Here is a 23,479-nt window from a genome sequence, read left to right on the forward strand (position 1 = left end):
TGTAGAATAATTCATCCTGTGCACAGCTGGAAAAGAGGCATGGAACAGAACCACACTGTTTCCCTCTCTTAAAATGCTGCACAGGTTGTCTGTCTTAGAATTCTGTTATGAAGAGCAGGCTCAGATTGAGGCAACAGTCTCATGTAAGTGCTCCCCATCAGCCTGCCACATGCAGGACAAAGGAGAAACACATACACTCAGCTCCCATGAATCAGCTGAGGTCCGTACCCCTGCGCCAATCATCACAGCCTGGCCATATTAAGGCAGTTTGTGTGAGAAACTGCCTGAGCTAACAACCAAATGCAAACGTCAAATGTCTGTCACTAGCAGCATAGTTGCTAGAGAGGCATGTGTATGAGCCATACCTCAAAGACAAGCCTTCATTATCTTTTCCTGGAGATAGCTGACAATCAGATGTTCAAATAAAGTTACTTTCTTATACAAGGAGCCATGCACAAGCACCCCCACTCATGACTCCCCATCAGCCTGCCACATGCAGGACAAAGGAGAAACACATACACTCAGTTCCCATGAATCAGCTGAGGTCCATACCCCTGCGCCAATCATCACAGCCTGGCCATATTAAGGCTGAATGAAGTGCTGATAAAACATAACCAGAACAGTGGCACCAACCAAGAATGGGTTGTGGTCAAGGCCTAGTTAATGTGCATAATGCCGGCTTCCAGAAGTCTAAGTACGCAGCCCACATTTTAAGTTGGAGAGTGGGATGGCAGAAGCATCTGAAAATACTTCCACAACCCAAATGACCAGAACACTTTCAAAACTACGTTTCTTTGATCTTTGGTCCATTTAAGTGGAGTGATGAGATTAAGGGACTTACCTGTCCATAGACACAGAAAGCAGAAAGGGAAAGATAATTCTCAGCCTATGGTTTGAGAAAACCAGGCCTTCTCTCAAATACATCATGCACATTGCAAGCAAAAGTTTACTTTTTGGTTGGTATTTGCATGTTCCCATCAAATACATGTTATACGGCCAAATGAGAGAACCTCTACCAGCGTGGGTCAATGTTTAGAGCCAAATACAAATGCTTCAAAGTGTATACCTGTGGTACTGTACTCACCAGGCTTCCTGGGTTCTCCCAGCCCTTAAAAAGAGGACAGCTATACAGTTGAGAGAGACGGCTGGCCAATCCAGAGCAGTCTGTCTGACAGGTTGGCTTTCATATGTAGATTTGATATCAGCGGCACAGTCAGCAAAAGCTACCTGAAGCTAAGAAGCTTTAGGAGTCAGGAGAACTGCCTAATTGATTTTATGAGGATTTCAGTTCAGGAGACTACCACAGAACCCTTAAAATTTGAGCAATGCATTTTACCATTTGAATATGTTATGTGTATAGCACACAAGTAATTTAATAAAAAAGGACCCTGTTGTCCTGAATAAATATTTTGATTAGCCACACCTTTCAAATTCAGCTATGCATTTCCTCTGTAGATGGAATATTTTTAAAAAGCAAGCTGAAGACAAAACTTAATTTCACGTTGCTTGCTTTGGACTATAGTAAAGAGGTTAACTTTAAGAACAGTATTCTGCAAAGGGCAAGACTTGTTTAGATGTATCATCACTCAAATATGGGTTTGGGTGGCAAACTCTCCAAAATGGCAGATGAAACCAGGGAAGCTAGTCTTTAAAAGATCTCATTATGGGAGGATATACCGGCTGGTGAGTTTCAGGCCTACCTCTGGTGGGTGCTTATCTCTTGCCATGAGTATCAGGATCTCTTCTCTCAGGTCATTGCGGAAAGTGTGACCATATTCTTTACTATCTTGAAACAAGAAAGAAACAAGGATTAATCATTGTTATGTAAAACCAACACTCTCTTGTTTACTGTTAACTTTTTTTTTTTTTTTTTTTTGTGACGGAGTCTTGCACTGTCCTTTGGGCTGGAGTACAATGGCACAATCTCAGCTCACTGCAACCTCTGCCTTCCAGGTTCACGTGATTCTCCTGCCTCAGCCTCCTGAGTGACTGGGATTATTGGCACACACCACCACACTCAGCTAACTTTTTGTATTTTTAGTAGAAAACGGGGTTTCACTATGTTGGCCAAACTGGTCTTGAACTCCTGACCTCATGATCTACCTGCCTTGGTCTCCCAAAATGTTGGGAATACTGGTGTGAGCCACTGCACCTGGCCAAGCTGCTTTTATTCTAGGCTTTCCCAGGATTCCAGAAACCCAGCAGGATTCACAGTAGAATAAACGTAAAAGCCAATGCCTAGGCCTTGTTCCAGTGAGGTTATTTATCACAGCACGTGCACTACATGGGAGCGGCCACCAGCTCCATGTGGTAAGTTGCTGTTTTATAGCACTTGGGAATTTTTGATGTACTTTTATTACTCATTAGAGCAGTCTTGTGAAGCAGGAGGGCAGGACTAGAGCCTCCTGACTTGTCACCTAATGGAAGATATAGAGTATTTCATTTTGCAGCCAATTTATACACATGAGACAGAGCAGCACACACACCCATGATGGTCATGGTTACTGGAAACATGATCATCAATGACTGTGGTTAGCAAAGTGATGCAACACTGGCACAGAGGAACTGCACAGACTTTTGGGTCAAAGACCTTCATTCATATTTAGGTTCTGCCGTGTCATTAGTACTTACTTCCTTTGGGTCATGTCACACAACCAGTGCACAAGACTCAGCTCATTCCTATGTCATGAAGGGACTGACTTAAGTCATTTTCAACACAGTTTTCTCCTGATAGCCAACATGCAACATGAGCATGTGACCTTAGACCTCAACTAACACACTCAGTTCAGAATGGAAGTTTTCATCCCTAACGGTAATGTGAGCACATTCATTAATCAAAATAGAGGACACTGAGGTGATATGTGCCTGGACACATCGAAAGTGAAACTAACCTTTCCAAATTTGAGGAATCACTTCCAGCCGATTGGCTACATCCAATGCTTGGAGAAGATCTATCAATGTTTGGGAGTGGGGAAAGAAGGCCTGATTAAGAGAAACACATTTTTAAAGCATTAATCTGCGGAAACCCACAAATTCATCTACAATGATAAATAACAAGTAATGACCCATCTTACTGAAGGTATCAGGTCCTCATACCACTTCAAGGTGACATCAATTTGTTCCATTAGACAAATCAAACTGAAGAACCTGGAACTGTGATGAAGAGCAAAATATGTTTAGTCTAAAATCTCTATGTCTAACAACAGGGGAAATAATGAGTAAAATTACAGCATATATTACAAAGAATTTCAAAATATTTACAATTTCAAGTTAATGAGTCAATACTTGGTTTAAGACCTGCCGGTATGTGCTCCATTTCCCAATTAAACACCTTCTTACCCTCAACTGGTCATCTCTAACTGCTTCCTCTGTATACTCTTAGGTCATGGTGAATAGATGCTGAATTTCAAATTCATTTTTAAAACATTCAATGTGAAACAAGAATTGAGATACACAGAAAACAATCCTTAGACACCTATTAACAGGCTGCCTTCTTAAATTCATATTCTTATCTGCCTAAAAGTAAATCCATTTAGGGAGTATCTCTGGGTTCCTCTTGATTTTGAATACAAAAGCAAGGAGGGGGTGAGAGGAAATCTTCAGGGTTCACCCTGCTGTAACAATTTGAAAATGTAAAATGAGAGCTGGTAGAGGAAAAAGATATGTGGGTTTTAAAGTGTTGCCAAAAAAACAAAAACCTCAAAGGACACAAACTAGACTTCCAAATCTGACAGTTTTACCACTGCTTTAATTCCTAAGGGCTCAATTAACCTGTCCCATTAGATCACTGGCATACTGCCTGAAACCAGAGGCGAGGTATGAAGGAACATCAATAGCCTCCCACTTGCAGAATCTAGTAACTCATGCAAAAGGATACATTTCCAGCACACTTACTAATAGAAATTACGCCAACGATCAGGTCCAATGAATTTCCGGTTGTCTCCGGTATTTAAAAGGCCATGTATTTGGTAGGCAAGTTCTAGATCTCTGAGAGATGAGGACTGAAAATTTGCAAGTAGTAAGTATCACTCTGATATCCTATCAGCCAGTGGTTTATTAAATGAAGAAAAACAGTAGAGCGTCTTGTGAAAATACTTAATGTTGATTCAACATATTATTGGTTGATGGCAAATAAGTTATAAGAAATGGGGTGGGGGAGACAAATCCCAAGGTCTGTGAAATTTATTACAGTATTATTTTGATTTAGCAATTATACCTTTAGAAATTAATCCTATAAAAACATCCGGTCAAGTGCACAAAAGACTCCTGCAGTACGGTCTGGACCGGTAAAAACCTCCATGAAAGAACTCCACAGTCTACCCATAGAAAAGTTAAGTTATACTTCTTTCTTCCTAAGAAATATCGATTGCAGTCAATAAATAAAACACTCTGAAAGTATGGCTGGATGTACATATGCTTGAGTACCCAGAGTAAAAACCTTAGGAGGATCCACACGACATATTAGGTTGGTGCAAAAGTAATTGCGGTTTTTACCATTGACAGTAATGGCAAAAGCTGCAATTACGCTTGTACCAACCTAATAGTAAAGCAATTAAATTACCCTTAGGGAACAGGGCTCATTCTAAAACTGATCGAAATCTTTCCTATTATAAGCATGATTAAATAAACCAAAATAAAAACCATTATCAATTTAACTTACTAATAGGCAAATCTGAAATACTATGGAAGCTTATCTGTTCAGGAGTATGAAAAAATGTCAAAGTCAACAATAAACACAGGGTAGGGATACTACGTGATTGAAAAGTACTGATTTTAGGGCAGGTGCGGTGGCTTATGCCTGTAATCCCAGCACTTTGGGAGGTGGTCAGGAGTTCAAGACCAGCCTGACCAACATGATGAAACTCCATGTCTACCAAAAAAATACAAAAATTAGCCAGCTGTGGTGGCACACACCTGTAGTCCCAGCTACTCGGGAGGCTGAGGCCAAAGAATCGCCTGAACCCAGGAGACAGAGGTTGTGGTGAGCCACTGCACTCTAGCCTGGGTGACACAGCAAACCTCCATCTCAAAATATAGAGAGAGATTTTAGAAAAAGAAGAAAACCAGAAGCAAAGACATGAACAGAAGTAAGAGGTAGAAAGTGAAAAGAACCAGGAGAACCCTCCAATTACAGGTAAATTTAGGAAATGGATAGAGAATTAAGAGAGAAATGATACTTACTACTCTCATGGCTGAATGAAAAAACTTATCTGAAAAATCAAAGTTCACAAGAGCTTTGGTTACGATGGATAAAATAAATTTTCAAGTCAGTAACAGTAACAAAAATCCTGCCAAGAAAACTGGTACATATAAGATAAAGCTGAGAACATAAAAAGTTAAGAGAGGCAGGAATGTGCCACTGACATTTTGGCTTTCTCAGAAAAAACACCACAAATATTACTAAGCTATGTACACCTATTACAAACTCACATTTATTTAAAAATAAAATAGAAAAAAAAAATACTACTAAGCTACAGGGATTACAAGGCCTCTAAATGGCACTTAGGGAAACCAGCCCTATCTTTAGAGGAGGAAACTAAAGTGATTTCTGTACATACCATCATCCAGGTCCTTCGGAGAAAATTTCTTTCCCATTAATTCATTCATTATATCATAGATGATGAAAGATGATCCCTTTGAAGTGTTTCCTGCAGAACAAGAAAGTAAATGTGTTTAATCCCCTTCCTTTACCACCACCAAACTCAGGGTACCTAGTACAAAGGGACACATTTCTCCTTCCTCCACCTCCAGCCTAAGTCCTGGCATGGAGCTCAGGGGAGGCCAATGCTTGCTAAGGAACCACTGCACCCTGCAGAGAGCAGTTCTTTGTAAAATCTGGAATAATCACGGGTCTCTGTCCTTGTGCTCTACTGAGACTTTCCCCTTCCTTTAGTCTCCTCACATGAAGCTTGACCTACTGGAGTGGGAGGCACATAGTAACACACTCCCTCTCCAAACCAGCAGACTTAGAAGAACAAAAAAACAAAGTTTTTTCTTTTTTTTTGAGACAGAGTCTCGTACTGTCACCGGGGCTGGAGTGCAATGGCACAATCTTGGCTCACTGCAACCTCTGCCTTCCGGGTTCAAGTGATTCTCCTGCTTTAGCCTCCCGAACAGCTGGGACTACAGGCACCTGCCACTGTGCCTGGCTAATTTTTTGTAATTTCAGTAGAGACGGGGTTTCTCCATGTTCGTTGGGCTGATCTTGAACTCCTGACCTGGTGATCCACCTGCCTTGGCTTCCCAAAGTGCTGGGACTTATTGTAAGCCACCACATCCAGCCAAAAATGTTTTCTTCTAGTAATCATTTGTGTTCCTTCGAAATATAATGAGAATGAGTTCAAGAAAAAGTAAACTAGACTTAATGGCTAGGGCCTTAAAAACAGTATGAACTGAGCACTAATAGATCAGAAAATCATCTACAATATTCCCAAATACTTCTCTACATTCCTTTCCCTACCTGTTCTGTATGTAAGTGGTAGAGTTGTAATGACAGTACAGAGAGTCATTATTTCACAATTTTCTCAAGCACGTTTCCCTTTGCTAACATTCTTAATTTTATTAGTTATATAATATTCTCTTTTAAATGTATTGTTTCTTTGTTATTTTAGGCTCTCTCCTTTGGGTAAATTCCTAGAAATTATTATTATTGAGACAGGGTCTTGCTCTGTCACCTAGGCTGAAGTGCAGTGGGGCAAACACAGCTCACTGCAGTTTCAACCTCCTGGCCACAAGCAATCCTCCTGACTCACCCTCCTGAGGAGCTGGGACTACAAGTGTGCACCACCATGCCCAGCTAATTTTTTTCAAGTTTAGTAGACATGTGGGTCTCTTTATGTTATCCAGGCTGGTTTCAAACTCCTGGGCTCAAGCAATCATCCTGTCTCGGCTTCCCAAATTGCGGGGATTACAGGTGTAAGCCAAAATTATTATTGCAAACAGCCCATTCATATACCTAAGACAAACCAACACAGCTCCCCCAGAACCCCTTTCCCCCAGCCCTGGCTGCTACTTAGGAAATGTAAGTACATCTGACTTTGATTAGCAATTGAACCAGTGATGACAGTTACAGAGGAAAGGAATATCTCACCAAGGTTGAGTAAAATTTTGGGAAACAATTATGGAAACTGTTTATCTGTTTCCAAGATACAGTCAATTAACTAGTTTGGTTCCTTTTTCTAAAGATAAAACTTGCCTCCATAGGTGAGAATACGAATTTTACAAAATTAGTCCTCCAAACCAGAGAGAATCAAGTTTCCTTCTGTAATTTTTATAGTCTATCACAAGAAAGAATGACTAGAACTGTCAATTCCAAACCCAAGAGTTATTTCTTAGGCTGAGAATAAATAGAGAAGAACCAAAAGATTCTGAGTGCCTAGCATGTGCCCTCCAAGCATAGTAGCAGACATGGTGTGGAATTCATTTAACTACCACACCCTGATGCTATTCCTCAGGTGGGCATCCAGTCACTTTGACATAACTGGTAAATAAATGGTAGAGCTGATATCTCAGCTCAGGCGTGCCTCTCTCCAAAGTCCATCTACAGAGCAGGCTCCAACTCGAACTAACTGACCTAAAAGTTGACAACAAATGAACCCTCGAGGTCCTCCTAAAAGGCTTCACAATTTTACCTTTCCTCTGGAGCAGCAATGTCCATGAACTTTTGGCAAAGATAGAAATGTTCGGAACCTACACTGAACATGGTAGCCATTAGATACATGGCTACTGAACACTAATGTGACAACATAATTGATTAGGCTATAGAGGTTAATTTACAAATTCTTTTTTCTTAATTCATATGCAGAGAAGATAACCTGCAACAATCACATCGACTTAAGATAACTGGTCAATTTTCTATATAAATTAACACAATCTAGAGCCATACATACCGGGGTGATAAAACAGCTGAATAATATGGTGATATGTTGCAAGCGAGGGTTCTCAAATTACCAGGTGGACAGAAAAAATAAAGAATGAGGTAAAAACAAGCAATCCAAAATATAGCTTACTGAGACATACTGAATTAAAAACATCTTGTTAATATTTAAGCAAAAGATACATTTCTATTCCTTTGAACGAATTTATTTTCCAACTCATTAATATAAAGGTGAAAAGCTATCAGAAAGACTATATCACTTTTTGGAAGTCCAAATACTTATCGGTCACATTCTTCACTGAGAACAGTAAAATATATTAAGGTGAATTGATTCCCAAAGCAACTTTCAATAAAGTAATTAATGAAAAGTATACCAAGTACTAGCACACACTTAGGTTCAATATCTAATTATGCTAGAAAAATGTCATGAATTTAAAACCAGCTAACTCAATGCAATCAATTCTCCTCAGATTCAACAGATCCATAAACAAAGTACCTAAAATACTAATGAACACGAAGATGATAAAGGCCCTTCTACCACAATAAATACAAGTAATTAAATGTGCCAAACGTGGAAATAAAATTTCCATCATATTATGTAAGCAGGAGAATTTACAGATCTTCTTTGCTTATGTGGCCCTGAAACCTCTGGCTGGCACAGTCTGTCTTCAGAGGACTCAAGGACACATCCTCACCTATTCCGATGGCTTTCATTTCACGCAAAATCTGTAAGGCTGGCACTCTTGCGGTTACATAAAATCTTCGGAGACATTTCAGAATGGTATTGAAAGTCTGTAGATTTGGTTTCACCTTCTGTGCAACCATTTGTCTTAGCAGCTCCTAGTTGAATGAAAAACAACTATGTTTTATGTCTGGGTAATTTGTCCAATAACCTATATTTCATACAAAATAAAGAATTTAGCTTTCTTGCTGTTTAAAGCAGGTTAGTAACCTCATCCTATTGTAAGAACTGTCTGTTAATTAGCAGGTTCCATGATTCTGCCTTTCAAAGAAGCCCACTAATTCAAACATCCATCCCACTTGATCAAGGTGGCTAACTTTTCAGTCTTCTACCTATGAGAGTTTTCCAAGAAAAGACTCAAAAGTAATAGACCCATATGATATAAAAAAGTGTTTCTATTCCTTTTCAGATGGAGTTTCCTTCTTTTTGCCCAGGCTGGAGTACAGTGGTGCAATCTTGGCTCAATGCAACCTCTGCCTCCCAGGTTCAAGTGATTCTGCTGTCTCAGCCTCCCAAGTAGCTGGGATTACAGGAGTGTACCACAATGCCCGGCTAACTTTTGTATTTTTAGTAGAGACGGGGTATCTTCATGTTAGTCAAGCTGGTCACAAACTCCTGATCTCACGTAATCCACCAACTTCGGCCTCCCAAAGTGCTGGGATTACAGGCATGACCCACCGCGCCTGCCATTTCTATTCTTAAGTTACTAGGTGAGAATCAATTCAGTGATTTCAACTTTTTGACCTTACATGTGATAGGAATTTGACAACAAATATGCATTTATGCATTCCTTTGTAACAGAAAAACTATTACGAAAAATAAATGAATTCTTAAGGTGGTTCAGAATTCTAGCTGTATACTCTGGGCCAAGTAATTTTTTCTTCTCATGTGCCAGACACAGCTGAGTTACAGGGTTTTGGGAAGGATGGTGAACAGGTAACTGCTACATAGTGACTGCCATACACATGCTCATAATTGCTGTTTCTAGCCCATGTATTTCTTTTTCTTTTTTGAGACAAAGTCTTGCTCTGTTGCCCAGGATGGAGTGCAGTAGTGCAGTGTATCTTGGCTCATGCCAACCTCTGCCTCCCGGGTTCAACCGATTCTCTTGCCTTAGCTTCCCAAGTAGCTGAGATTATAGGCGCACGCCACCATGCCTGGCTAATTTTTTGTATTTTTAGTAGAGACAGTGTTTCACCATGTTGGCCAGGCTAGTCTCAAACTCCTGGCCTCAGGTGATATGCCCGCTTCTGTCTCCCAAGTGCCAGCCCATGTATTTCTGGTAGAGTATTTAAGCCCTATTAAAAAATAAACTGAGGATTCCTCCTTACCAGGGTATCATGCCATTTTTCATCAAATTTCTCATTTATCACCAATACAGTTGCTTCAATCACTGCATTAAATGTGTATACATCCGCTGTAAAAGAATAAAATGATAAAATTTGGTGCTGAAGATTAATCCCTAAATGGCTGAGTTTAAGGCAAAGTGGTCATTCCTATGTGACCCTTAGCTAATCATATGTCCACAAAACTGGAAAACCACTCTCCTCTCTGGATCTCCACTCTTGCTTTAATCACCTATGCCACAGGAAAAGACAAAGTGTAGGCCTACGGCTGAGGCAAGATCCAAAGCCTTCACACAGACAATTAAGAGAAGGAATGAAATGGAGAAAGGGATGGAGGGGAGTTCTCAAACTCACCACGGAGTCTGTTGTTTAGTAACTCAGTGTACAAGTTTAATGCCTGCTCATAAGCCCGGTGCTGGAAAAGGAAAAGGAAAAGGAAAAATTAAGCATCATCAAATTCATTTACTTTAGATGTCCTTGCAGATTTCTGTCCTAGAGTTTGGTAACAGAGCTGTAAACACAATAGATCAGGCTCCTGTTCTCATGAAGTTCATACTCTATTTTAGTGGTTTTCTACCTAATGGCAATGCCTGAACATACTTTAATTTGTAACAACTAAAGGTGGGACGGAAGTGTGGGTAGAAGCCAGGGAGCTATTAATATCCTACAATGCACAGGACAGCCCAAATTATCTGACCCAAAATGTTAGTGGCTCTGAGGCTGAAACACCCTGATGGGTGGAAATAAAAGATAAAAATAAATAAAAACAAATGTACCTTCACCATTCCTCGGATCATTGTGCAATAGGAATGTGCATTTTTCTCTGGCATTAGAGAAAAGATTCTCTGAGCGTTGTTTTCTGCTCTAGGCACAAGAGAGTAAATGTGAATCAGGGCAACAGGATACCAATGAGAGCTACCACAACTGACTGACGGTTTATCATGTTCCAAGCAACGTGCCAAGTACTTGACACACATCATCTCAATTCTTACGGGGAGTTATGTTTATCATCATTTTGCAAATGAGGAAAATCAAGGCTCAGAAACCTTAATGTGTTGTCAGGGCTTTGCAGGTAAGTGGTAGAATTAAAACTGAAAATAAAATGTTTATAAGCAAGTATATAAATATCCATAGTATTAAAAACAAGAAACAACTATATGACAAAGTCCCTAGTAAAGTTTCCCCACCCTTCTTCAGTCTTCAAATACTACTTCCCAGAGGTAACCACTGACAATGGTTTCTTCTGGATCCTTCCTGTCAGATTCTACCTTCATCTCTTCTCACCTTCTATAAATAAACGGTACCGTTATACAAACTATCCTGTACCTTGATTCTCCTCTTAACTATTTGTGGAAATCAGACAGAATCAAGATGTGAGCCAAGATCCTACTCCTAAGTCTATGCTCACAACTACTACGCAAAAGTATTAAACTCTACCCCAAGAATTCCTTTTTTTTTTTTTAAGACAAAGTCTTGCTCTGTCACCCAAGCTGGAGCGCAGTGGTGGAATCCTGGCTCACTGCAACCTCTGTCTCCCGGGTTTAAGTGATTCTCCTTCCTGCCTCCGCCTCTCAAGTAGCTGGGATTACAGGCATGTGCTGTCACATCTGGCTAATATTTTTAGTACAGATGGGGTTTCACTATGTTGGCCAGGCTGGTCTAGAACTCCTGACCTCAAGTGATCCACCTGCCTCGGCCTTCCCATGGTGCCAGGATTACAGGCATGAGGCACCGCGCCCGGCCTAGCCCAATGAATTTAATCTTTCATTCTATCAAATTTATCACTTCAGTAACAGTTTTAGATAATTACAGTAGCTTCCCTCTCCAACCACTCACATGAAATATCTTCCTTTTAGATACCCTGTTAACTTAAATTCTCCAATATAGGTTATCACCTTTCGTTCAAACTGCTGTATATTTCTACATGTTGGTCAGTGGTCTTAATTTAGCAGTGCACTCTATTGTCTGTGTATTGTTTGTAAAGAAAAATATTAAATCTTTCAGAATTAGAGGTATATATTCCAAGGTAGCACTATTAATGAAACTAGGAACCATACCATGTGAAAGTCATGCTGAGTTAAATAGATGAGGGAAAAAAACAAGGGCCAACCTCCCAACAGATTCTTGTGCTGCTAAATGGAGATAAAGACCTTATTGAAAAAAGGCCTAAATGTACATAAATACAAAGAGTGAAATTTATATTGCACAATAAAAATCAATTATTTTTGAACATCACAAGATAACATCTTCAAGGGGTGATGGGGCATATTCCATGCACCATAAGAAACTGTAATTCAAGATTCTAATTATGTGTGACATACCGCCATGTAACTCCAAACTGATGACCACCTTTCCTCCTAGATTTCTCATTATTTTCCTCTTCCTGAAATGAATAATCATCAGAGAAATAAAAGTTAAGGCAATGGAATACATTTCCCAGTCAGACTACTCAAAATCAGAAAGGCAAAGGGAACTCAGAAAAAAAAAAGGAAACACAGATCTAGCAGAAGACAAAGAGGAAGCCCAGTAATGCTCATGCCTATGCAGTTATTCTTAAATGCACCTCAGTAAATCCACAGATGAAAAGCCAAATTGACCTTTAAAGAAACAAGTGACAGCCTAAAGACATGATGAGGCCAGTTCCCTATATAGCCTAGTCCTTAGAAAGAAAGAGGAAAACCAAACAAGACAGCCTATTTCCTCAGAGACTACATTTGGCTTGATCCATACAGATAAACTGTCAGGGTGAAAGCAAGATAAAAACATATAGTTAATGTCTAACACTCACCCAAGCAACCTAAGGCTTCTTAAAAGACTAAATCTCATCCTTTATTTATAAACCAAGGTCTGGGATGAGGCTGACGTACAGCAACAAAGGCTTGATTGGCATTGCAGAGGTCAGTGCTGGCTCTGTAGCCTGGTGCCTCAAGAGCTGGGGCTGGAGAGGCAGAGGCCAACCAGAATGGGCTTCAGGAAGTGATGCTTTGGAAAGCAAGGTGTAACTGCAACCTACTGCCTATGCACTTAAAAAAATGTAAGGTTCTCTACATAAATAATCACATTTGGCCAGGTGCAGTGGCCAATAATCCCAAAACTTTGGGAGGCTGAAGGATCACTTGAGCCCCAGAGTTCAAGACCATCCTGGGCAATACAGCAAGATCCTATGTCTACCCCCAACTCCACCCAAAAAAAATTAGCCAGGCATGGCAGCCCACACCTGTGGTCCCAGTTACTTGGGAGAATGAGGAAGGAGGAACACTTGAGCCCAGGAGTTAAAGGCTGCAGTAAGCTATGACAGAATCACTGCACTGCACCCTGGGTGACAGAGTGAGACACTATTTCTGAAGGAGGAAAAAAGAAACCCACATTTAGTCGGTCAAAGAGCAAAGACAGAAACAAAGAAAAACACCAATTATTCCATCAAGATTTTTTTCTTATGCATTTGTAAAAACATTTTTACAAAAATGGAATATACAATGCTGATAGCCTGTTTTCCACTTATCAGATGAATCTTTCCACACACAAACACATCTACTCTAATGTGCTCAATGGCCACATGACTTTTATCATAATTTGATTATCTACTGCTGGACATCTAGATTGTTTTCAACATTTTTGCAAGTATAAATACCCCCTTACGAAGAATGTCATATCAGCATCTCTATTTGACTGATCCAAAGGATTTCTTCAGACCTAGTTCTAGAAGTAAAATTCATTAGTCGAGAGAGAGGCTATGACTCAACCTACAGGCGGCCCCTGGCACACTACTGTTCTGTCCCTTGCCTAGTGTGCTCTCTCCTCTCTGTCCATGTATGAACTTTGAGGAGGCCCAGCCATGAAGTCTTTTTCCCTGGCCAGAATACATCATGTTTATTACTCAAAGTGACCCTGGCCATCCCAAACGTTTCTGATAAAGGTTTGCCTTAATATGAAGTAGGCGAGGACAACATATTGTTAAGAAGTAAACTAGGACAGAACTGTTTAAAATCTCTCTTCCTCCTGCATCACTTTTTATCAAGGCTATCGTACCACACATCTCAGTACAAATCTCTTACTAGTACCCTGACACATGGCACAAGGACCCATCTTATTTTTAAAAGCAATTTCTTCAAAAAGAAGCTTAAGAGAAAAAAAAAAAAATCGAGGCCAATAGTTATTACCAATTCTTCCGACTGTTCAGTTTGTTGAAAATGATAATCAGTTGCAGGCTCCTGGTCACCATAGTAACACAATAAATCCAAGAGACTATTTGTTGTTTCAAGTGACACAGTGGTTCCTGTGGGAGAGAGAGAGAAAGGGAAAGAATCCCTGAAACACTGAAGAACTAAGCCTGTTAGGTTAAAATGCCTCATTTTTTTTCTATTAGCTGTGGTCTTGGCTGCACAATGTTGTCCACTACTTTATGCACTCAACATCAACTTAAAACACCTGAGTGATGCAGACAGGGATATAACCCCTATTAACCACATGTGACAGAAAGGATTAAAACACAAGTTGAAGTTTGAGCCTGTGCTCACTTATTTTGTGTACTCACTACGGTCAAACTACTTCATGGTTTTAATTATCGTCTCCAAACTCAATACTCTGCAAACTAGCCCCATTTAGTTCCCCCAGCCCAGGTCCATTTGAACAAATGCAAGTAGAATTATTCCATTCGGATCCAGATACTCACTAAAAACTTGCCTGGAAATACAACTGTCTGACTATAGTAGTCTTTTAAAAATTGTTCAAAACAGGCCGGGCAAGGTGGCTCACACCTGTAGTCCCAGCACTTTGGGAGGCCGAGACAGGTGGATCACGAGGTCAAGAGATCGAGACCATCCTGGTCAATATGGTGAAACCCCATCTCTACTAAAAATACAAAAAAATTAGCTGGGCACCATGCCGCGTGCCTGTAATCCCAGCTACTCAGGAGGCTGAGGCAGGAGAATTGCCTGAACCCAGGAGGCGGAGGTTGCAGTGAGCCGAAATCGCGCCATTGCACTCCAGCCTGGGTAACAAGAGTGAAACTCCGTCTCAAAAAAAAAAAAAAAAAAAAAAAAATTGTTCAAAACATTATACCCCCATCTTGATACTCATTAAAAGGGTCAAAGGGGAACAAGAGGAAGAGAAGTATGAAATATAATGGGCTATTTTAAAAGAAAAGCAGCCCATTTTGCCCAAAAATGCATCTCTTGTTTTTGATTTTGTTTTGAGACAGGGTCTCATTCTGTCGCCCAGGCTGGAGTACAAGGACATGATCATAGCTTACCACCATATTGAACTCCTGGACTCAAGTGATCCTCCCACCTTAGCCTCCTCAGCAGCTGCAACTATAGGTATGTGCCACTAGCCTGGCTAATTTTTAAATTTATTGTAGAGATGAGTTCTATGTTGCCCAGCTTGGTCTTGAACTCCTGGGCTCAAACAATCCTCCTGTTTTGGTCTCCCAAAGTCTAGGATTACAGGTGTGTGCCACCATGCTCAGCCAGTAAATGCATCTTTCTAAACAAAATACACTGATAAATTTAAAATGCCCATCAGAAAATTTAAAAGCCCAAAATAGAAAGCAGGGCAGAGTGAAGAAGGTACAGGCTATGGAGAAGCAACTAGTTCATACCATCTCAGAACTATAAGACCTTGTAAAAAATATCTAATAGTCTCCTTCATAAGATTACTGTAACACACATCAATAAATAATGTATTACAGAATTAGGTATATGTGATGGCTAGCACAGTATTTTGCACTTATTAGGGGCCTGACAATAAAATTTTCTAGGATCCTTTCCCTGGTGAGTTAGCTCACTTTGTTACTGAGCTATGGGTCTGATACGTGCCTTTACTGAAGGACTATACACACCTACCCAAGAGAGGAGGTAAAACTAGAAAAAGATAAGCCTTAGTACTAAGAACTTTAATGCAGACTCACACCAGATGTCGATCATACTAACAAGCAGAGGGAAGCGTCTCACTAAATTATAATCTAATGCCATCACTCAGCTATACATCTGATACTGTACTAAGCTACACACCAAAATTCTCAAACAGCTTTCTCCTAATGTTTTTTTGTGTTCAAATGTATAATGATTCAGTCCAGTTTCCATGTTAATCCTAAATCACCAAACAGCACTCTAGATTCTAATTACTGAATGCCGGCTGCTTCTGATAATGCTATGTGTACATTTTCATGGTGACTGATCAGCTGTGCTATCTATATGTGTACTCCTGAAAGTTTACATTCAGCTCCAAACCAGAACCACACAATTTTAGAGCTAGAAGCTCTGAAAAGTAACCTTTTGAATACTATGAACAATTAGTGATATAGCACCAGCATCAAAGCCCCTGATCCCAGTTGAATGTGCTTTCCTTTTACATCTTTCTTTCTTGCGTATTGTGGCCCAGCCTTTCAAACATTCTTAAACAGTACAGAAACTCAGGGAGCACTGTGCACCTACCTAATGTTAAAAACAGAAGCTAAGGTAGAAGAGATACAATTTGTCTACCAGTGGTACAATAAACCAAGAAAGCTGCAATTCTACCTCACCTATAATTCTTTTTGTTTTGTTTTTTTGTCTCCTCACTTATAATTCTTAAATAATACAAAGCTAAAAGTGAAATACTTAAACCATTAAAAATCTAAAGCACGCGGCCATCAAAGCAGAGTAAGTATAGTAGGACCTGTAACTTCTACTTAAAATATCTGAATCATATAACTGGGGCCCACTTCAAAGTCCATATGCTTAGAGGGGCTTTAACTGAACTCAGTCACCTGCTTGCAAAAGCTGATCAAACATGTCCACAGAGGCTTTGACTTTTCTGAGCTTGATTCGTTCCTTCAGGGCAGCTTCACTTATCTCTTCAATCTGAGGCTCAAAGTACTCGGGCATTAAACACTAGGAAAACAAGATGACTAAAGTTACTACAAACAGGTAAAGGTGAGGAAAGAATAACTGAGGACAAAATTTTATCACCAACACACCAAAGTAAAACTTCACTGCTCCAATTCATGTTGCCTGAACCAGATACTATTTATCATTTTAACAGGATTGTCTCCATAGGGAACCGAACTACACCTTTCATCTCTAATGCTGTGTATCCTCTAAACATTTATAAATACTACCTATCAGCATACTAAGGTGTGCTGATTTTACCTCATTCACTAATTTATTCAAATACTTTCTGAATGCCTACTACTTGACCCCAGACATTAAGTTCGGCACTGGGGATACAAAGACGAAAGGCATTCCCTACCTTCAGGGTGCTCACAATCTAATGGATAAGGCAGATAACCAACAAATGATTATTCTACCACTACCACTGTCTTAATTCAGAACTTTATTATTTTGACCTACACAATTGCACTGGCTTCCTCATCTATCTACAAGCTCTACTATGAAAATGAGAAGTGTGGACTTCCCTGTGAACTTTGGGAAGTGGGGAGATGTGGAGGGGCGGGAGTAGTTTAGGTATATGATGAGTCTGAGGTAAGTAAGTACTTCCACCAACAAACTCAGGAGGGTAGAGCTCACCACTGTACTGACAAGTACTAAGCACAATATCCCCCACAATACATAAATCCTCATTCCATGACTACAGAACAAAGAAGGAGCTGGAAATACAATGTGGAGTTCAAAGTACAGGGATCTAGGCTAGAAAGACAAGAATGACAAATGGATTATAAGGGTTATTGAAACAGAAAAGTGTACACAATAAAAAAAATAAGCATCAAAATCTAAGAAAGACACCCATGCTAAGGAAATGGATCAATGTCGGACACAGTGGCTCATGCCTGTAATCCAAGTACTTTGGGAGGCCGAGGCGGGTGGATCACTTAGGTCAGGAGTTTGAGACCAGCCTGGCCAACATTGTGAAACTCCAACTCTACTAAAAATGCAAAAATCAGCTGGGTGTGTTGGTGGGTGCCTATAATCCCAGCTACTTAGGAGGCTAACACAGATGAATGGCTTGAACCTGGGAAGCAGAGGTTGCAGTGAGCTGAGATTGCACCACCGCATTTTAGCCTGGGTGACACAGCGAGACTTGATCTAAAAAAAAAAAACCAAAAAGGTGGATCAAGGGCAAGCAGGAGTGGCTTACACCTGCAATCCCAGAGATTTCAGAGGCCGAGGAGGAATGTTCACTGGAGCCCAGGCAGTACAGTGAGACAAGACACTGCTCTCTACAAAAACTAAAAATTTAAAAAAAAAAAAAAAGGCATAGTGGTACACAACTGTAATCCTAGCTATTTGTGAGGTTGAGGCAATCAGGGGTTCCAGGCTGCTGTGAGCTATGACTGCACCACTGCACTCCAGCCTGGGTGACAGCATGATGCCTTGTATCAATTAAAAAAAAAAGAGAGAGAAAAAAATGTAAAGAGGCAGGTAGTGAAGGAAACTGAAAAGAAACAGTCATAGAAAGAAAGATCTAAGAGCATGGTGCCACAAAAATCAAATGGGGAAAATATTAAGATGAAGAGCAAATAAATATAAAAAGACTTTTAAAAGGTTAGTCTTGTGATCAAAGCTAACTCCATACTTTAAAACGCTTATCAATCAAATATTGAGTATTCAAATGGCTTCTTAAATAATAGCCATGAAAGCCTGGTTTAGTTTACATTTAAAATTGTATTATATAAATAATATAACTACCTCTCCTTACCGGTATATGAGGTTCAGCCATGTCCTTCTGAAAATATTTGGGGTATGAATTAATAATAAACTTGGCTGCATTCTCCCCGGACTTCTTTGCCAGTAAAAATGAACGCTATATAAAGAAAAATATTTAGATACATGTAATTTAGACTTCAGCAAGATTAGTTACACTCTCAGCAAGAATTTTTCTCCCCTCACAAAAAAAATGCAACGACACACAGAATCCCAATTAGAAATTGTAGAATATCCTACCATTTCTACTGTGTTATAATTTCAGTTAGCATCTTATGCATAGCTTGAAGCATATAAAAAGCAAGCTGTTTAAGCTGAGTGGGTAACTCCAGTGTAAAAAAGCCCCAAGTATTAAAAATCAAAACCAAAAATCCTCTCCCCGTCAATGATATGTATATCTTTTTGAAAAATTAGTAAAGGATACACAGTCTATTTCTCAGCATTTGTAAGCCTTTCACAGGTTCTTACAACTAAATTATTTACATACTGTTGTACACAAACCAGCAAGATAAAACACTAGAAAATATATGAAAATACTCACAGATTCCAAAGAGGATGTCGGTATAAGGAAAGGATCATCTTGAAACACATAAGACACAGCCGTAGAATCCTGTGGAAAAGATATAATAAAATTCCTGTATTTATTTTAAAGACCGCTCATTGTAACTTTTAGCTCCTGGGCTTCAGTGTCATGTGCCACCACAGCTGGCCATTTAAAAACTTTTTTTGTAGCAAGGGCATCTTGCTGTGTGACCCAAGCTAGTCTCACATTCCTGGCCTCAAGAAATTCTCTCACCGCTGCCTTACAAAGGGCTGGGATTATAGACATGAGCCACTGCATCCAGTCCACAAGTCTTTCTGGTTAAATTTTTGAGAGGACCTTGTGAGTTTTGATAACCAAAAATTCTGTGTTTTAATTATGTATGTAACCTACATGCACATGTGTGTGGATATATACAAGACAAACACCTGCACTGTACTCTCAGCTCTACGAGACTTGCCTTTAATTATACAACGCAAACACTGGCTTAAGCTGTGCCCCCTACTCCGTAGCTGATTTTAATATTTAAGTTTGCTATCACTGGGAACTATTTCTGTTTTAAAATCTAGGCAAGAATCCTCTGAATTAACTAGTCCTAACAGCAGACTCCCAGAATAGGATTTCCTCCAAAGCAAGATCACCATCTACCCATGACCAACTTCACCAAGAGTCCCTCCTCCAAATGGAGGATACCACTGCGCCCTCTCAGGAGGTGTCAACAGCAGCAGTTTCTCCCAAGTCCTGCTGCCCATTGAAACTGCTCCCTAAACCTGAGCATAATCAACTCTCCGCTAATATCACATGTCCCACTGAGAAATGCCCAAGAATTGCTTTCTCTATTCTTTCCCTTACTTGGGCCTTTGTTCCCAAGTAAAAATTTATCCTATATCCTTAAAGCCCTGTCTTACTGACATGGATTCCTCGGGGAGGGGGCAGGGAAGCTTCCCTGCAGCCTCAAGAGAAAGCTGCTCACACTTGGAACCTGAAGGCAGTATTTTATTTTAGTGTGGACCTAGCTTTCTGTTACCCCTTTCAAAAAACTCTTTCCCTTGAGCCTCACCTTAGGAACCCTGTTGTGAACTTCAGTTTTTATTCAAATTATACTAATGGAAAGTCAATGTTGAATTCTTAAGAGGGATGTGACCCAGGGTCATTACAGCTGCTGAACTGAGAGCAGTTTGTAGGGAGCTGAAGTAGGAGAGGACAGAGACTGCCGCAATTAATCCAGGCTGGTAAGATGAGGATGACCAAGGTGGTGTCAAGGGTCTGGAATTTGGATATTATGCATAAAAGAGTTAACAGGCCCAAAACTACTATCTTTAGAAAGGTCTGCTTCCAAGCCTGGCCCTTGGCTGCCATCTGGGAACATGGATATTGGAAGTGTTCCCACCATCCCCAGAACTGCTAAGAATGATGCACTGTGCCTGTTTGTACAACATGGTTTGTGCTAAACACCCGCTTTCTTGTGGGAGTGTGGAACTTGGTATAATATATGCCAGTCAGTGGATGTCTACATGGCCAGCCTCCCGTAAAAACTCTGGGCACTGGGTCTCTAATAAGCTTTGGTAGACACTTCGCATGTGTTGTTACAATACACTGCTGGAGGAATTAAGCATGTCCAGTGTGACTCTTCTGGAGAGCTCTTTCGGAAGCTTGTGACTGGTTTCTTTTGGTCTTTATCCCATGAGCCTTTTCTCTTTGCTGACTGCTTTGTATCTTCTTGCAGTCATAATTCTTAGCTGTGAATCTTGCTAGAAAATCACTGAGCCTGGGAGTGGTCATGGAGACCCCACACACATATCTTTTAAAGGGATAAACAAAGGCTTTACTAGCATGATTCCCAGGATTTTGGCCTGAGCAGGTAGAAGAATGTAATTGCCATTAATGAGATGGCAAAGAAATGTATGAAGAGGCCGGGCGCAGTGGCTCACACCTATAATCCCAGCAATTTGGGAGGTCAAGGCAAGCAGATCACCAGGTCAGGAGATCAAGACCGTCCTGGCCAACATGCTGAAACCCAATCTCTACTAAAACAAAAAATTAGATGGGTGTGGTGGCATGCACCCATAGTCCCAGCTACTTGGGAGGCTGAGGCAGGAGAATAGCTTAAACCCGGGAAGCGGAGGTTGCAGTGAACCGAGATTGCACCATCACACTCCAGCCTGGCAAAAGAGCGAGACTTCATCTCAAATTAAAAAAAAGTGTGAGGAATGTTTGGAGGCAAAGGGGTTTGATTTCGGATATAAGATCTTTACCAAACTCCCAAGCGGAAAGGTTTCCCATTCTCCACATTGCTGTCTTTTCTAAAATGTCTGCTTAGAATTCCTTACTCTATCTCGGTGATATAACCCCTTCTCAGCGCTGTATCAGCTTTGCCTTCTAGAACTACACAAGAACTATGTCTAATTCTAACAGATAAATGAATAGCTCTTGGATTTTAATGGCCAGTTAAGTGACAATTCTATACATAATTTCTACAACTTCTCTGACTTGAAGGTGGCCCTGGGCCATTCTCATTGAAATGCTTAGAACAGGCCGGGCGCGGTGGCTCAAGCCTGTAATCCCAGCACTTTGGGAGGCCGAGGCGGGTGGATCACGAGGTCAAGAGATCGAGACCATCCTGGTCAACATGGTGAAACCCCGTCTCTACTAAAGATACAAAAAAATTAGCTGGGCGTGGTGGTGCACGCCTGTAATCCCAGCTACTCGGGAGGCTGAGGCAGGAGAATTGCCTGAACCCAGGAGGCGGAGGTAGCGGTGGGCCGAGATTGTGCCATGGCACTCCAGCCTGGGTAACAAGAGCGAAACGCCATCTCAAAAAAAAAAAAAAAAAAAAAAGAAATGCTGAGAATAATCTCAGAGGTCCATTTCTATGGTTTACATTTCAGGTGCCTATTTATGGATAAGCGAGCTGCTAAAAATCTCAATGCTTTGCAAGTAGGGAGATGTAGTCAAGTCCCAGTGTACATTTGACCCAACACTATCTTTAGTAGTTCCATCTTTATTTTATATTTAATTTTGTTTTGCGGGGGTTGGGCCAGAGACATGGTCTCACTCTAAGTACAGTGGTACGATCCTGGCTCACGGCAACCTTCACCTCAGCCTCCCAAGTAGCTGGGACTACAGACGCACACTACCACATTCAGCTTATTTTTGTGTTTTTTGTAGAGACAGGGTTTGACCACGTTGCCCAGGCTGTTCTCAAAGTCCCAAGCTCACATGATCCATTTGCCTTAACCTCCCAAACTGCTGAGATTACCAGCATGAGCCACTACACCTGGTCTAGTAGTTTCATTTTTAAGTGTAGTAACATCAACAGAAGAAATATTCTGTATATTTATAATAATTGACTTAAGAAGGGTCAATAGCCATACATATATTGTGGCAAAAAAAAAAAAAAAAAACTGTTTTAAACTTTTCCCCAAAAATGAAATTTAAAGTTTTCAGTTAATGAAAAATATACCAAGCAGAAAGTCCCATTTCTGATGCATTTACCAAAGTTTCAGTGTATCTAACAGACTACGAACTCTATTCTTGAGCTGTCAAGAGAGCAAATTTTTTTTGTTTTTTTTGAGACGGAGTTTCGCTCTTGTTGCCCAGGCTGGAGTGCAATGGCACAATCTCGGCTCACCGCAACCTCTGCCTCCTGGGTTCAAGCAATTCTCCTGCCTCAGCCTCCTGAGTAGCTGGGATTACAGGCACGCACCACCATGGCCAGCTAATTTTTTGTATTTTTAGTAGAGACAGGGTTTCACCATGTTGACCAGGATGGTCTCGATCTCTTGACCTCATGATCCACCCGCCTCAGCCTCCCAAAGTACTGGGATTACAGGCTTGAGCCACCACGCCTAGCATGCAAATTTTATGTTAATAAAATTAACAACATAACAGGAGCAGTAATAAAATACCAGGTACTGAGCATTTCCTTTGTCCCAGACTCTGTCCTAAACCCTCTTATGTATACTTAATTCATTTGTTAATAATTCCCTCTGCAACCTTGAGGTTTGGTACTATAACCCCCATTTCATAAATCAGGAAACAGAAGAATCAAGAGGTAAAATAACTTGTCTAAGATTATAAAGCTAGTTGCTTAGCTATTAAACCACTAGGCTCCAGGACCCAGATTATTAATCACTGCATGATTGTCAGCATGACAGGTACATTATTTCTCCAAGTTGGTATATTACAGCCAAATCATCCTCTAAGAGCATGCATTTCAACAAGCTCTTCCAGGGATTAAACATCATTGGCATGGCAGAAAAACACTGCATTTCGAGATCAAAGACATGGAATTAAGTCTTTAATTAAGGTTTTAACATCTTAACCAGCTAC

The 23,479-nt window shown here is 40.5% G+C and overlaps 1 protein-coding gene and 2 non-coding genes across 5 annotated transcripts in view; all 3 read right to left on the minus strand.

Annotated features, from left to right (window-relative positions):
- PTCD3 (pentatricopeptide repeat domain 3) overlaps positions 1-23,479 on the minus strand; it is a 31,441-nt gene that overhangs the window by 1,986 nt on the left and 5,976 nt on the right. For all 3 annotated transcript variants that reach the window (XM_017964190.4, XM_035273409.3, XM_002757542.6), the window contains 17 exons: positions 19,148-19,216; positions 18,602-18,706; positions 16,713-16,836; positions 14,125-14,240; positions 12,286-12,347; positions 10,741-10,828; positions 10,319-10,379; positions 9,950-10,035; positions 8,572-8,716; positions 7,890-7,940; positions 5,559-5,648; positions 5,182-5,210; positions 3,895-4,001; positions 3,075-3,153; positions 2,892-2,982; positions 1,701-1,786; positions 1,085-1,233 (listed from right to left, as the gene is read on the minus strand). In XM_017964190.4, the coding sequence (XP_017819679.1) occupies positions 1,085-1,233; positions 1,701-1,786; positions 2,892-2,982; positions 3,075-3,153; positions 3,895-4,001; positions 5,182-5,210; positions 5,559-5,648; positions 7,890-7,940; positions 8,572-8,716; positions 9,950-10,035; positions 10,319-10,379; positions 10,741-10,828; positions 12,286-12,347; positions 14,125-14,240; positions 16,713-16,836; positions 18,602-18,706; positions 19,148-19,216 (1,538 nt within the window). The remainder of the gene's footprint in view (positions 1-1,084; positions 1,234-1,700; positions 1,787-2,891; positions 2,983-3,074; positions 3,154-3,894; positions 4,002-5,181; positions 5,211-5,558; positions 5,649-7,889; positions 7,941-8,571; positions 8,717-9,949; positions 10,036-10,318; positions 10,380-10,740; positions 10,829-12,285; positions 12,348-14,124; positions 14,241-16,712; positions 16,837-18,601; positions 18,707-19,147; positions 19,217-23,479) is intronic.
- LOC118147621 (small nucleolar RNA SNORD94) lies at positions 116-252 on the minus strand. Its single transcript, XR_004734063.1, has one exon. It is a non-coding gene; the product is annotated as a small nucleolar RNA SNORD94 (small nucleolar RNA).
- LOC118147622 (small nucleolar RNA SNORD94) lies at positions 456-576 on the minus strand. The gene has a single exon (XR_004734064.1). It is a non-coding gene; the product is annotated as a small nucleolar RNA SNORD94 (small nucleolar RNA).

The sequence above is a fragment of the Callithrix jacchus genome, chromosome 14 (genome assembly GCF_049354715.1).
Source record: "Callithrix jacchus isolate 240 chromosome 14, calJac240_pri, whole genome shotgun sequence".
Lineage (NCBI taxonomy): Eukaryota > Metazoa > Chordata > Mammalia > Primates > Cebidae > Callithrix > Callithrix jacchus.